This window comes from Sitodiplosis mosellana, unplaced genomic scaffold (genome assembly GCF_009176505.1).
Source record: "Sitodiplosis mosellana isolate CC-2019 unplaced genomic scaffold, AAFC_SMos_1.0 Smas_scaffold_3, whole genome shotgun sequence".
Taxonomy (NCBI): domain Eukaryota; kingdom Metazoa; phylum Arthropoda; class Insecta; order Diptera; family Cecidomyiidae; genus Sitodiplosis; species Sitodiplosis mosellana.
This window is the reverse complement of record NW_022595246.1, coordinates 5,754,453-5,769,261: the sequence shown is the minus strand read 5'-3', so window position 1 is coordinate 5,769,261 and position 14,809 is coordinate 5,754,453. Positions and strand designations below refer to the sequence as shown.

Here is a 14,809-nt window from a genome sequence, read left to right as displayed (position 1 = left end):
ATTGCTCCAAACTATTTTGCCCCATCTCCTTCAATAACGGGTCTACGTCCCTTTACTCTCATAAAATTTTAGCCTGGTACAAAGGGCGGTGTTCCTTTTTGTGTCGTACGATGTTTATCAATAAGACTTATACCGTGGAACAGTGGGGCGTAGTGAGTATGTCGATAATATCAAGGTTGACCTGCCCTACAGGGTGTAAACGGGATGTTATAGGGGTGAGTAATTTTTTCAATACCGACACATTGTTGGTCAAGAAATAAACCATTTAGTGGATAACTATGTATGGACGAAGTGTTCAGGACGTTGCATAATATCTTGGGTGAGGTCGCCCTCCATCCCTTTGGCCAAAAAAAGGGTCAAACATGCCTCATATGTTTGTTTTGGTGATTTTGTGCATTTTTTGGCCCTCTTTCGGGCCAAACTGTGGAGGGCGACCTCACCCAAGATATTATGCAACGTCCTGAATACTTCGTCCATACATAATTATCCACTAAATGGTTTATTTCTTGACCAACAATGTGTCGGTATTGAAAAAATTACTCACCCCTATAACATCCCGTTTACACCCTGAAAGGCAGGTCAACCTTGATATTATCGACATACTCACTACGCCCCACTGTTCCACGGTATAAGTCTTATTGATAAACATCGTACGAAACAAAAAGGAACACCGCCCTTTGTACCAGGCTAAAATTTTATGAGAGTAAAGGGCCGTAGACCCGTTATTGAAGGAGATGGGGCAAAATAGTTTGGAGCAATATTGTTCTCCTTGGAACGCTGTACAACTTTGTTGAACATACCCAAGTGATAGCCCCTGCCCCAGCCCCAGCCCCAGAAAATGGGTATAATATGATTTTTTTACCAAAAAAATGACATTGTTTCATATAACGGTATTTTTCATTTACTATGAACAAATGGAAATATTATGTATACCTTTGGATAGGTATTCATGAGTACTACAACTCTGACCCAAGGAGTATTGCCCTACCTCCCATAGTTAGGGAGCTATGGCCCTGGGAAGTGATACCTTTATTTTGGGGTTGCCAACATATTCTCAATTTTAACCCCTTTCCTCACAATTTAGGGGTTGGGTATCTATATATAATTTATCTACACACAATACCCTTTAAAATGATATGCATTAGAACTCTGTACAAAATGGCCCAAATGGGACACGGTTCTTTTTTCTTGATGCGTTTCAGAATGTTTATTCCTGTATTGGCATTTTCATTCTCACAGCCTCAAATGTAAAACGCTATATATACGCATGTGAGTTTGACAGTCATTCTACACTGGAGTAAACACGCACATGATTATTCCAGTTGGGAGTGTATTTGTATTGCTCCGTATTGGAACAAATTTCCTCACTCTTGTACTGGGAATCCTTTGTGTGTGTATAAATTTCGGCAAAACCAAATCCATTTCAATCACTGGGCCTCGGGCTGTCATAATCAACTGGGCTTGTGTGTATGTATATATAAAGAGGCAGCATGTTTTCATTGTGACAATCAGTAAGCAATTATACGCCACTTGGTCGTTCCAGTTTCGGACGTCGTAATCGTTTTGAAATTGAGTCTTTTGTCAAGTGTTTAAGGTTTGTTATTAATATTGTAGTTGCTTGTATTCTATCGTCATTGTTGTGGTTGTTGTTGTTGCTGTTGTTGTTGCTGCTACTGCTTTTTGGGTGTTTGCAACATCGTCCAACGAAACTGTTGACTAACCAACAAACTCTCTGATCACTTACCTCCGCAAACCGGGACTGTGCTTCTTAGCCGAGCCTATCATCAGCGATGATTCGTGCGAACAGTTACCCCGTAACTGATGCCATGGAATATTCTCACGTGATTGATGATGACAACTTGATGGACATCTTGTGCTTGGCGTCCCATGTGAATTTATGTACACCTCAACCAAATTGTTTGCTGCTCAACCGAGAAATGAACACAGAGAATAAGGGAACGAGAGAACAAGAGAAGAATTAAATTGGAGCTATACTATAGTGCAGAATCAAATTGGTAGGATTTTGAAATCGTCGTAAACTGTTGATTTGGCTGCTGTAAAATCTGGCTCATTCGCCATTTGACAGGAAATTTTGTGGCATAGTCACGCCGAGCTAATTCAATTTTGAGCGTTGTGTGTTAAGCGTTTCACAAACCGCTGTGTCGATATTTTTAAACCGATTTTTCACTCGGTTTTTCCATCCATGTGTATTAGATAGAAACTTTAGATCTTGACGTAGGCACGAAATTCAATTAAAATGAAATTCACATTGTACGGACGACTCGAGCATCATGGACCAACCCACATTATACGCAACACCAAGTTTTGTCTCACTAAATATGAGTGCTGGATGATTTAGTGTGTCAACCAAATGCATTGATACCCAAGCAAAAATTCACACTGACGTTGCGTTAACGCATATCTGATACTGTTTCCACATGGTTTTGAACGTCAAACCGTGTGGCTATAGTATAATAGAGTGTGAAGCCGTTTGACATCATTTTTTATTTCAAATAACCGTGTGGATGCAGTGTAAGTTTGTTCGGGTATCAAGAGTCGACACCAAAAATGGTTTCAAAATTCGCCATGATAACACAACGGTCATACACTTCGGCGAGATGTGGCGTATGGAATGTGCCATTAATGTATAAACACATTACGACCAGAAAAGGTAAACATAAAACAAGGAGATAATGTAAAAATTGCAAATTAATTTCGACAAACATGCTCAATCCCACACGTTCACTTTTTCTCTCTCTCTCTCTCTCTCTCTCTCTCTCTCTCTCTCTCTCTCTCTCTCTCTCTCTCTCTCTCTCTCTCTCTCTCTCTCTCTCTCTCTCTCTCTCTGAGCTCGCAGCGTTTGATGATGGTGAAAATGGGACGATGAGTATGTGCCAAAAAGGTATGATACGGTTGGTATGCACCTGTTTGTGGCTTTGAGCGCATGTATGGAATGCCGAATGCTGAATGCCTTCTCGATGACATTGAACGGCTTATATTGTGGATCACAAAATGTCAAACATGTGTCGTAATTTGCATCCATGACAAAATACTTTATATTTATGGTAAAGCTCGATTGAAACGCTTTTCACACGATACAAAATTACCGCTTCCGCATATGAGTTTCGTTTACCGGATCGTTTTCAGTCGAAATAGATTCTGCCGGCTGTTTTACAACTTTGCAAGAGGAGAGATAACAAAAGAGGTTGATATAATACTAAGCAAACTATTCAATAACATACATGATTGTGTTGAATCGAAGGCCAGATGTTTTTTCAATGCTTTTTCCGTACGCATCCCTTGCCACAAGGTCTGTGTGATGAGTGAATATGTTGCCGCCAGCATAATCAAGGGCACCACCAATAAAATTCCATCGAGAAATAGATTGTATGCACGTTCATAATTGCTCGAATTTTCTGGCCAATCCTCACGGCACTTATGATGTCCTTATGAATGCAGGTGCAACAAAGATAAACGAGTGCATTAATGGATTTTGCAATACAAATTTTGTATACCGACTATATGTTAAACTAGATAACAGAATAGATTATAAAAACTAATTACCTTGACTAGTTGGGATGAGTCGACTGAGCACAGCTATTGGTGACATGAACAATAAGCTGCCACACCAAATTAATGCGATCAGCTTGTATGCATGGCTTAGGGTTTGCCAACGACGACTTTTCAACGGATGAACGATTGCGTAATATCGTTCACATGATATCGCTACCAATGTCCACGCTGATACGGCCACCGATGAAGCTGTGTATGAAAAGTTTTACAAAATTGATTACATCATTATACGTTTAAATTGTTGCATGTGCTTGAAACGTTTGACATTGTGTCATCGTCATCACTATATTCTACCACAATTTATTCAATGCCATAAACTGATTAAAATTTTTCTCAAATTTTTCTCAAATATTTAGCATGAACAATTTTTTTTTGCAAATTATGGTAACTGGAAAAGTTTTTTTCGTATGATGCTTTGATGACACTTCAATTGCGGGCCATTTGCTAGTTAAGTTGATCAGATGGAAAGTGTGTTTTACTGGACAAAGTGTTTGAAACTAACTTGCAACTTTTTCGGTTGATGTTGTGAAACTGTCGCATTTCGAATGTAATTACTGTTTTGGAATGCTGTTTTTTTGACAGCACTGGAACATTCTGAAAATCCACTTAAAACTTGCGTTCAACTTTGACTTCAAAGTCAAACACAATAAAATTGATGTTGATTTTATGAAAACGATTCCTTTTTCATGCCACACGCTCGCAACCAACATTTTCAATTGGACCAAATTGCATAATCCAATTCCGTAATAGATTTACCAATTTTGTAAAACGATCCCTGGTTTTGTTGTTGCTTTTTTTCTCTTTTAGAATATGAATTCAATTTTAAAAGTCGAGTATCGTTGGATAAATTGATAAAAACGGCTCTTATTTTCCCCTTTGATAACAGAACGCTTGAAGATTAAGAATTTTATGGAAATTACTTTCTAAGTGCTCAGCATTGCAGAAGAAAATTGCTTATGGAAATAAATCACCAAGAGATTCCGTTCACTTTATGACAGAGATTTATTTTATTAGGTAAATATATAGCTCAAGTTATTGGATTCTGGAGCGATTAAAATCCAGCAGGTAAAAACTCTAAGCATATGCATCTATTTGATATCCTTGTAGGAAGAAGAAAAAAACGTGCGGTAAAAACAAAGAGGAACAGGTGTAGTAGCTCCAACAAGGGAAAAATTCATAGAAAAAAAAGTGTTTTTTGTTGTCTTGATGAGACTTTTGAGCTTGATGCTTATGAAAAAGAGAAAATATGAAATTTAGTAAAAAGAAAAGCACGCTTCCGGAAAGCAGGCATAAGGAAAAAATCTCAGAAGATCAAAAATAGCAAATGTTACGTTGTTACGACTGATGTTGTGGCAGAGAGTAAGAGGATTATTGTTTAACAATGAACCAGATTTATTTTGCAGGCCTTGGTATTTTGAGGCTTCTAAAGTAAGTCTATCAAATCCGCACGATGAACAATGATTCATCAATCATTTTTTGTATGTTGTGTCGTGTGTAATACGACAACAGCTTTTATTTTTTGATTGCTGCACTCCATGGTTGATGGAACAGCTCAATGAGGTGAAATGGAAAGTTATCCCTTGAAACTGTATCTGAATTATTGGGAGCAAATGCGCTGAGACCATTCAACTGCTGTATACATCACATCACATCAGTAGTAAATAATATTCCAATTTATTGATTGACATCCGATCATCGGGGATGGTGGCCCGGTATTCATTCATCCGTTTTCTATGAATCGCTTGTAACACGTGACATCTTACGTGTTGTCGACTTGATTGATGTTCACGATGAGTCGTTAAATGATCAATATTGAAGATTGCATGTACATGAAACGTGCACGGAATCTTAAAATCCACACATATCAAAGCCAGTATCGATAAGCATTTCCATTGGCACGTGCATGAAAATTCATCATACTATGATATAATGCAGCCAACATCAACAACAGCATAAGTATCCATGACAAACCACACAAGCAAAAATATGATCCTGAGCCATTCCAAACAACAACAACAACTATAAAAAACGCACCAGCTAAAAGGAATACCAAATCTCCGTATGATACAAATATCTCCCGATCTATTTTTCTCTTTCATTGAACATTTCAGGATGAATCCTTGTCATCTGTTTTTTTGTCCGCAAATAATCTGTGGACTTTGTCACGCTACTCAAAATTGAGTGTTTTTGTGATTGTCAGTTGAATGGCATAGAGAAAAAGATTGAAGAAAAAGATGAATGAATGGCTCTAGTTCCGGATTTGTCATAAGTGTTTGTTTGTTCCTTTGTTTATTTGCACCAAAAAAGGTCGATTTGATTATTGCCTGTTGCCTAATGCCAAATGTTTCCTGTTAAACAGTGTATTTATTTCATTGAAATATTCGCTTCAAATGTAATAGAAGCTTATTTTTACCCGGCATTTGCTGTTGTTGTTTTTTTTTTGCTTCTGTTAAATGTCTTTTTCGCAATTAGCACAAATATTGTAAACAAATGGATTTCATTTGTTAGGATGTCAAAGTTTTGAGCCCATTAGCCGTATTTTTAGCCCGTTGTACCGAAATAATAATGAGCCGCCATTGCCTTGTGTCCAATTTATAGAAATGTACACTATTTTGCGTCTACACAGCGAAAAAAGCAGGTCAAAACAATCAGTGCGGAAAGATCTTGCTTGTTAGCGTTTTTCATTTGACAGAATGGGTTTTTTTACCCACCATAGTTCTGGGGTGTTAGAATAAATTCTGCATTTATTTGGGAGCCAAGTGACGATGGAAGGGCTAGTGTTGAATGAAACAGCACGGGCAGGAAACGTGCCTTTTCACTTCCAACTGAGAAATGTGTGAATGCCATTCATTTCAGTTGCGAAACTTTTTTTCGGGACCATTTTTGCCACAACAATGGCTGACAGTTGTACAATATGTGCTTACATGAAAAGTTACTTGTTGACTTTTATTTTTGTTTCGTTAGATTTTCCATTTTTTTTTTGTGTTCGTTGTTCAATGCCTTACAATAGTTTTTATTGCCTTTTATTTTATTGGCATTTTTTTCTCCTTCTGCTCGATTTTTTCCAGCCTCACAGCACGCACACTCTCTCTCTCTCTCTCTCTCTTTCTTTTCGTTTTTATGTTTTTTTTTTTTTCAATTCGATGTGAAATTTTTCGTGTGCACGAATTTTGCGTTTCCGGTCGGCACTTGTTTTCAGTGAACAAACAGCATTTCGCCATCATCTCTAATTTCAATGAAACACCAACAAAAAAAAAGTCCTCCCTTTTAAATGCGATGGTTTATGTAGCGTCGGTTTTCGTTTTTTTCGCTTCTCGCAGATACTTGGGGGGAAACAAAACGCAACACTTTGCTGCTGTTTATTATCGCCAGGGGGTTTGTGGATTGGAACACAAGCACACTAGCGCCGCAGTTTGCCCCACAATATCATATACGGCAAGCTGCAGAACTATTCATTCAGTATATATCATGCAGCTCAACTGTCAATCTGTAATCCCCCTGATTATCGCGCCTAACGTAAGTGTAGCTGTGTATTATTTTCATATTTAATATTTTGTAAAATTGTAAATGGGCTTTCTTGATCCAAAAAAATTACAGAAGCACATTTCTGCGCTCGATCCCAAGCGTGTGCGCATATTTAATTTCATGGCAACAAAATCGCGAAATAATAATTCCAGTTTTGTCCCGGAAACATTGCCAATTTTGGCGTTGTTAGATTGTAATTTATGGAAAATATATACTAATCAGCTCCAGATGCAGTAAATTGGCTGCGTCAGTTTGAGGCGTCTCTTGGGCGCGCTGAAGCAAATGACCGGCGACACATAATAATCGGTTCTAGTCGAATTGAATGGTGGTCGACAATGCTGTATCAAATTTAAATTATATAGTCAACGGATGAATTTGATTTGCTGATGATGAAATTTTAGCCAGAATTCAAAAACAGAGACTTTGTGACGCCGCTCATTTTATTTTCAATACACGCATGTGAATGTTTTGTTTCATTAATGAAAAGCGAATGACAGGGAAAATGACTGTTGTTGAAAGCTTGAAACGACAGTAAAAACTTGCCAGCTATACTAAGAACGAAATATATTTTTCGGGAATTTTAAATAGAATTAACGTATTTGGTACATTGATATTCAACGATAAACTGTTTGATGGGTTTCGTGTGACTTTTGCTCGTTTTGGCTGTCAGTTTCTCGTGAAAAAATGTTTCAAACAGTGATAAACGTTTATGGGAGAAACCTTTACGAAAACAACCATCAAATGATGCCATTCACATTTTATAAAACTTGAATTCTTTTGTTCGTGAGATCCTTTCATCACTCTCTTGTGTGCGGATATTTGGATTTCCCACTGTGGAAAGTGGAACAATTCAAAACGAGAGAAAAAAAAAGTGAATGAAGCAATAAATTACACGATATTCGTTTCCTACAAAGCAGTTAAATTGCCCATATTCCAAAAGGAAAAGACCATCTTCACTGAAAATGCTGAAACCATAAACGATGAGCATGATAATAAATACGGCGCATATATGTTAGCATTCGCTACGGCACGTAACAACTGTGCAAACTGCCAACAACAAATCAAATGAAGCAAAGATTGAAAATGGTAACACGTCTAATATTTCATCGAGCTTAAAGTCATACATAAAGTTTAAAATTTTGCTCATTGTCGTCGCCGGTATTGAGCAATGAAATGGGACGAACAGTAGCAGCAGTAGAAGGAAAACCCATCAGACGCGAAATTTATTCAACGTCATTTCCTCTTAATTTTAGCAAATTTATTTATTTGTGAAACATAATTTTTTTACGGTCGTTCACATTTTCGGATAATGCATGGCCAAAGAGCATGCTCATAAACACAAACACAAACACACACACACACACACACACACGCGCGCGCTCATTCACAATCAAGGGTATACACAACACGAACTCATCTTAGCTCACGTTACACATGGCCATAAATAATAATGTTGTTTTTATCATTTTCGTTCGCAGAATCGCATGTTTTTGATTACAAAAATGTTTTTTTGTGTTGATTCGGTTGAAGTTGTGTATTTCTTTCTGCGAATATCGCCTCTTGTTATTAAAAATGAAATAAATAGAAAAACCATTTTCTGAGAATTCAATTCTGTATCCGACACGCAGTCTATTTTCCAAAATGGAATCGAAAGGTTGTGGCTCCCATACCAGCTATGAAAGGATGAAGACAGAGGAGAAGAGAAGGGAGACAGAGGCGTGGAGTGAGAGTAAAGAGAGTGAAAACTTTTGCCCTCATTGGCCCGATACACCGATTTGCGCCAGACAGTCAGTGCAATGTCAAAAAGTACATTTTGTTTGAATGAAATGTATGATTGTTTGTGATGTGTGCTCATTCAAACGTGTACACAATGTGTGAAACATAGCATTGAAAAGTTCTGCGGAAAAAAAGGGACACAATACTCTTTCGGTTTGGTGTTGCGACTGTATGGCATCGGATTCATTCGTTACACCGAATTACTTACACAGCATTTTAGATGATGTACAGTACACGCTTACGACAACGAAGCACACCAATTTTTCCTTTGTCGCTCACTCTCTGTCTCTAGTTTTACAGTTTCGTCAGTGTGACGAATAGCAATTTATAGGCCGGGATTAAGATGCTTTAGGTAGCCGTAATAAAGAAGGATATAAACATGAAGCTGAGAAAGAGAATGAAATAGAGAGAGAAAAAAAATCATCGCATCCACACAAAGCAACAACACAAAACAATGTCACTGTCGTGCCTAGCCATATCAACGGAACAACACACTAGAGACTTGATCCAATAGTAAAACACAACACAAAAGCAGACGAAACAGAAAACGAAATTGCGAAGTCAATATTTTGTCAGATTAGATCTAAATAACGGTTTAAAAATTGTACATTGATATGATTATGAGAGCGAGAGTAAGCTTTTCTTGCTCCTCAAGTGTCGCTCCAAGTTTATGATGAATTCTTGTTGTTTGTTTGTGTATGTGTGCTTTTTTGTCACTTTTTTTCATTTTTGTTTGCGATTTAGATCCGATGTTCGTTATTATGCTCCATTATTGAACGTGAGCCGCGCGCTTCCCTCACTTTGCCCGCATTTTATTTTGTTTGTTATGCTGTTGGTATGGTGAGCAGAGAGGGAGAAAGAGAGAGAGATCACAGCGAACTGCCAAAATTTATACGACGGAATTCCATCAACCGAAAAATGTGTATTATTAGAGTAATGCTCGACATGCCAGTGATATATGGGACAGTTTTCGTTTGGCATACAGATTAGCGTAAACTCTGCAGTCAGAAAACATATTATATGCTGATGTGTATTCATGTTCATGAACCCGTTGCGCTTGTTCGTTCGTTAGTTGGGTCCATGTGAAGCGTGAAAATTGAGAGAGTGCGAACATCGAAAATTCACTGACTGCACTAGAGATAAATCTGGCGCGGCAAAATTGATTTGATAAAGTTTGGCTTTTCAAGAGAGAGAGAGAAAAAAAAACGAAGAAAACGCGAAGCCACTCCGGGATTTTGACAGCTTTTCATATTTTGGTGGCGTCGTCGCGATATTGTGTCATGCCAATTGAACCCGTGCGCATAAAAACGACTTTTAAAAACGTCGCCGAACAAAGCGAAACAACTATTTGTTACACGTTCAATTCGGAAGAAATTGTACACTGGTATGTTCATCCTCGTCTAATACCATTGATTTTACATGTAAAATAACAACAAGAAACGACAAAAGTGACCTCTCGTAGCGGCACAGTTGAAACTAACGAAACAAACACAATTGAACATGTCATTTTCATGTTCACTGTTGGTTCTGTTGTTTGTCGTATAGCCGGAGAGAGATGTCTACAGCTTAGTGGCGTTGAATGACATTCAACACCCATGGGTATGTTACGCCGACAAATCTATGTTACTTTTTGATCGGCAATTTTTTTTGTAATTCGTTTTTATGCTCACGGGTTCAATTATATATCGAAATTCTTCCAAACTTTTATCAACATTTGATTGGATTTCATTTTCTTTCTTTCCTCATTCACATAATAATATTTAAATAACAGATGAGATATCCGTTCTCATCGAGATCTTTGGTTTTCATTCATTTGTTGAAGGGATTTAACGTTGAAATCATTCATGGGAAGTCATAACGTGGGCGACATAACAAACAACAAACAAACGAACGAACAAGAACTCATGAATGAATTAATACTTCATTATTTTCCGTTTGATGAGTGTGCTTCAGACGCACTTCCTTGTAAATTCTCAAAATTTCATTTGATTATGGCCCATCATTGAAGTTGTTGATGCTTGTAAATCATTAACAACGTCGCAAGTCGTTTTGGTCCCTTTACGAAAATCGACTGTGAATGGTCTATCTTTAGCCATAAAATATTGTCTCTCCATTTGAATGTTCTCAAGAATTTATGCGTTTTTTGGAGCCACATGACTGTGAATTGCCTATTGTGTGTATTTGTTTTGCCTATTGATACAAGGCTGACGGTGACTCGATTAGCATTTTCGCCGGAATATCATTATGACAATCGAAATCTAAACAATACACAATTCCACAATTCATTTCGTTGTCGTTTCCTTGTGAATTAATCTCATCCGTATGAAAACCAATACACTTTTTGTGCATGCTTCTACTTCTTCTTCTTCACACTATCGTACACACAATCGTGCACAATGGAAGCGGCCATATTGAATCTTAGTGTATTGTCATTATTTCTTCCAATATGGCGACTTACAGTATGTGTTAAGAAGAAGAAGAAGCAGTACCATTCCTCAGTTTGCATACGGACGATTAATCTCAATGCGAACGCTGAATTTGCATAATCACTTCAGCATGATGTTGATTCCGTACACTTGAAATTTCAATCGTTTTTCTTTGTTATCATTTAAATTCATTGGAATTAAAAGTGATAATTCACTGTGCTGTTAGTCAACATATTAACGATGGCCGTCATTGTTGTTGTCATCGCTCATGCGCTGGTGAAATTTATCAAAAAAGTACGCAACGGAGAACAGATTAACAATCAAACTCCCCCCCCCAAATTGATGAAGATGGTGCCATTGATATTTGGTAATTTATGTTTTCAATGCGAGGAGAAAACATTGCAAAGCGAGTATCGATTATCTGGGCCACTCGGCGTTTTGGCAAAACGCGTATTGCCAATGGTGTGTTTTTGGGTGAAAACAGTGGATTTTCGCCGTAAATGGAAATTTATCCCATTGAAAATGTTCACTCTTAAATTAGGCACCAAACGGATTTATTTCGCAAGCTATCATTTGATGCACGCACATCGTACAGTCTCACATCAATTGCGAGGAAGACAAAATCAGCTCAAATTCCATACACACAACATCGCCGAAATAAATGAATCGCAAACAGACACATTTGTTTCGATCCTATTGATAAATACGGAATCGGATACAGTCTCACATCAATCAAATTGGGCTCTGGCTTTTGAAATCTATATCTTTACTTTATCACTTGTTTCCAGTTCAATTACTCTCAGTATTGATTTCAACAGTCGAGCGTGACAATGATAGGCTAATTCAAATTGACAATCGATATTCCCATACTTGAACCGACAATTGAAATGCTCTTCTCTGGATGGGCACATTACAGATGAATGCATGCTGTAGAATGATTGTCAGATGCAATGACATCTAATTCAATTAAATTGGATTCTTGAATAGGGGATTCATTCATTCAAAGTCCAGAGAGTTCTTCTATTTATAGCCGGACAAATTGATGGGAAATATTGCGATATTTTTCCTCATCATCAGTACAATTTCAATGAATTTTAACAATGTATGTTCCACTTGTTGACAATTATAGACATGCGGCCATACCGCTTCTGCATCAGTTATTCCCATAGAATGCAGCTGCTTGCAAGCAACATTCTACCAAGTGCGGAATTTTAAAGCGCAACATCGAAATTGTTGCCTTTGCAGACAACATTGTAGTTCGTATCGGGTCTTGTGTCATTCATTTTGCAGAGAATAAGTCGTTCTCTTTGAATAAAACATGGCTAAATACAGTCATGGAAATTTAATTAGGACCGGCATTGAAATTTCAGTTTTTTCCCATTAATTCTGTTATTTTACAAAAAAATATTCATGAAATGATGTTTATGAGAATATTTGAAGTTTTTATAAATGGACTAGACTATCAATTTCATTATTTTCGGTAATGGATATCATTTATTGATGAAATTGCCCAAAAACTGCGGGAAAAATAATTAAGACCTTCCATACAAAAAATGACAAAATTTTTCGAAAAATCGGAAAATTTATCATTTGTCTGACAAAATTCACTCCACCGATGGTCGTATTGAATTGAAATACATTTTTCCACATTACCATTTAATAGATTTCAAATTTCTTAACAAATTCGAAAAGTTACAGACCAAACTATGATTCTTCCACGATTTTTCATACAAAAAATGCTATAAAGTTTAGTTTGGTCTGTAAATTTTCGAATTTGTTAAGAAATTTGAAATCTATTAAATGGTAATGTGGAAAAAATGTATTTCAATTAAATACGACCATCGCTGGAGTGAATTTTGTCAAACAAATGATAAATTTTCCGATTTTTCGAAAAAATTTGTCATTTTTTGTATGGAAGGTCTTAATTATTTTTCCCGCAGTTTTTGGGCAATTTCATCAATAAATGATATCCATTACCGAAAATAATGAAATTGATAGTCTAGTCCATTTATAAAAACTTCAAATATTCTCATAAACATCATTTCATGAATATTTTTTTGTAAAATAACAGAATTAATGGGAAAAAACTGAAATTTCAATGCCGGTCCTAATCAAATTTCCATGACTGCACACTGGAATTACACGAAAATTATAATTGTTACGAGGTTTATTTGTATTTTATTTATTTCAATATCTTAAAATTCACTTTGCATTTCAGTCATTTCATTCTAAGAATTAGAGAATGATATCGTTTCCATAATTGTCTTAAATTCGTGGAAATATATAAAAGCCTTTCTGATCATGAAAAAAGTAAACAATACAGCACCGCCTGGGGACTAAGTACAGTTGGTCATTACTTTCAACGTTTGAACTAACACAGACGCACTAACACAGAAGCATACTTGTTATAGCAAAGTATTATATACATAATTCTCTATTTTTCCAACCAGTTTCCAGTTGCCGCTTTATTTTTCTTGTTTGACGTTTCCTATCTGTTTATACAGACGATCAGAGAGGCTGATATATAATGATTTATTCGAGTTATCCATAAAATACTAAAGTAACTATGGAATTATAACACATATTTCAACATTTTTTTTTCTTCAACAGTTTAAAAAGTTAACAAAAAATGTAAATAAAGCAATTTAAATTGAATTGAACGCAATTTAAAAGCCAAATTGAAAAAAAAAATTCAATAAATTGCTTCATTTGTTCGACAAGAATTTTTTTTTATCAAAATCGGATAATCAATTTTTATGTGTTCAATGTCTGTTCAATGACTGGGTGAAAAGCCAATTTAAATACCGGAAAAGAACTCATTGAATAGCAGGAAAAACCGAGCAAACAAATGGAATGCAATCATCGAAAAAAAAATGGGGGAAATATTGTTGGAATAATAAAAACAACTCCACATTGAGGTGAAAAGTACTTACCTTGTAAATAGGGTATGAATTTGCACATAATTTCGCCGAACACAAAGTCGCGTAGTAGTGTACCGACGAGCGTGAATGGCATACAAAAAACGCCTAACAGGATATCCGAAACGGCTAAATTCAATAAAAATACATTTGTAATGGTTCGCATTCGTCGATTTTGCACCAGTGTCATAATGACCAGTGCATTTCCGACGATGGCCAATAGTAAAATGGTCGCATATAATGGAATTTGAAGGCGGCCACTTGCCAACCATTCCGTCCATGAGCTGGCCGTAGCTCGTATCGTTGTTGCGACCGTTGTAGATGCTGTTGCTGTTGCCGTTGACACGACAATGACCGTACTTTCGGTGGAAAAATATTGTTGTTGAACGTGAGGTAAAACGGAGGATTCGTAATGGAACGTTTCATTATTATCGTCCGCCCAGGTGACGTTTTGTAAATATGGAATTAAAGTTGCAGTCTCATTTGGCGTCATCGTTTTTCACGACCACCCGCGCGCGCACACACACTGGCTCTCTCGATTTCGCTCTCTCTCTCTCTCTCTCTCTCTCTCTCTCTCTCTCTCTCTCTCTC

The 14,809-nt window shown here is 36.9% G+C and overlaps 1 protein-coding gene across 1 annotated transcript in view; it reads right to left on the bottom strand.

Annotated features, from left to right (window-relative positions):
* Positions 1-14,809, bottom strand: part of LOC129565989 (cholecystokinin receptor type A-like) — a 66,610-nt gene that overhangs the window by 4,478 nt on the left and 47,323 nt on the right. Inside the window, exons 2-5 of the mRNA XM_055441466.1 lie at positions 14,234-14,809; positions 3,565-3,762; positions 3,243-3,446; positions 1,745-1,922 (exon numbers count right to left, since the gene is read on the bottom strand). The exon at positions 14,234-14,809 is cut by the window's right edge and continues 258 nt beyond it. Of these exons, the coding sequence (XP_055297441.1) occupies positions 1,745-1,922; positions 3,243-3,446; positions 3,565-3,762; positions 14,234-14,711 (1,058 nt within the window). The 5' untranslated portion in view covers positions 14,712-14,809. The remainder of the gene's footprint in view (positions 1-1,744; positions 1,923-3,242; positions 3,447-3,564; positions 3,763-14,233) is intronic.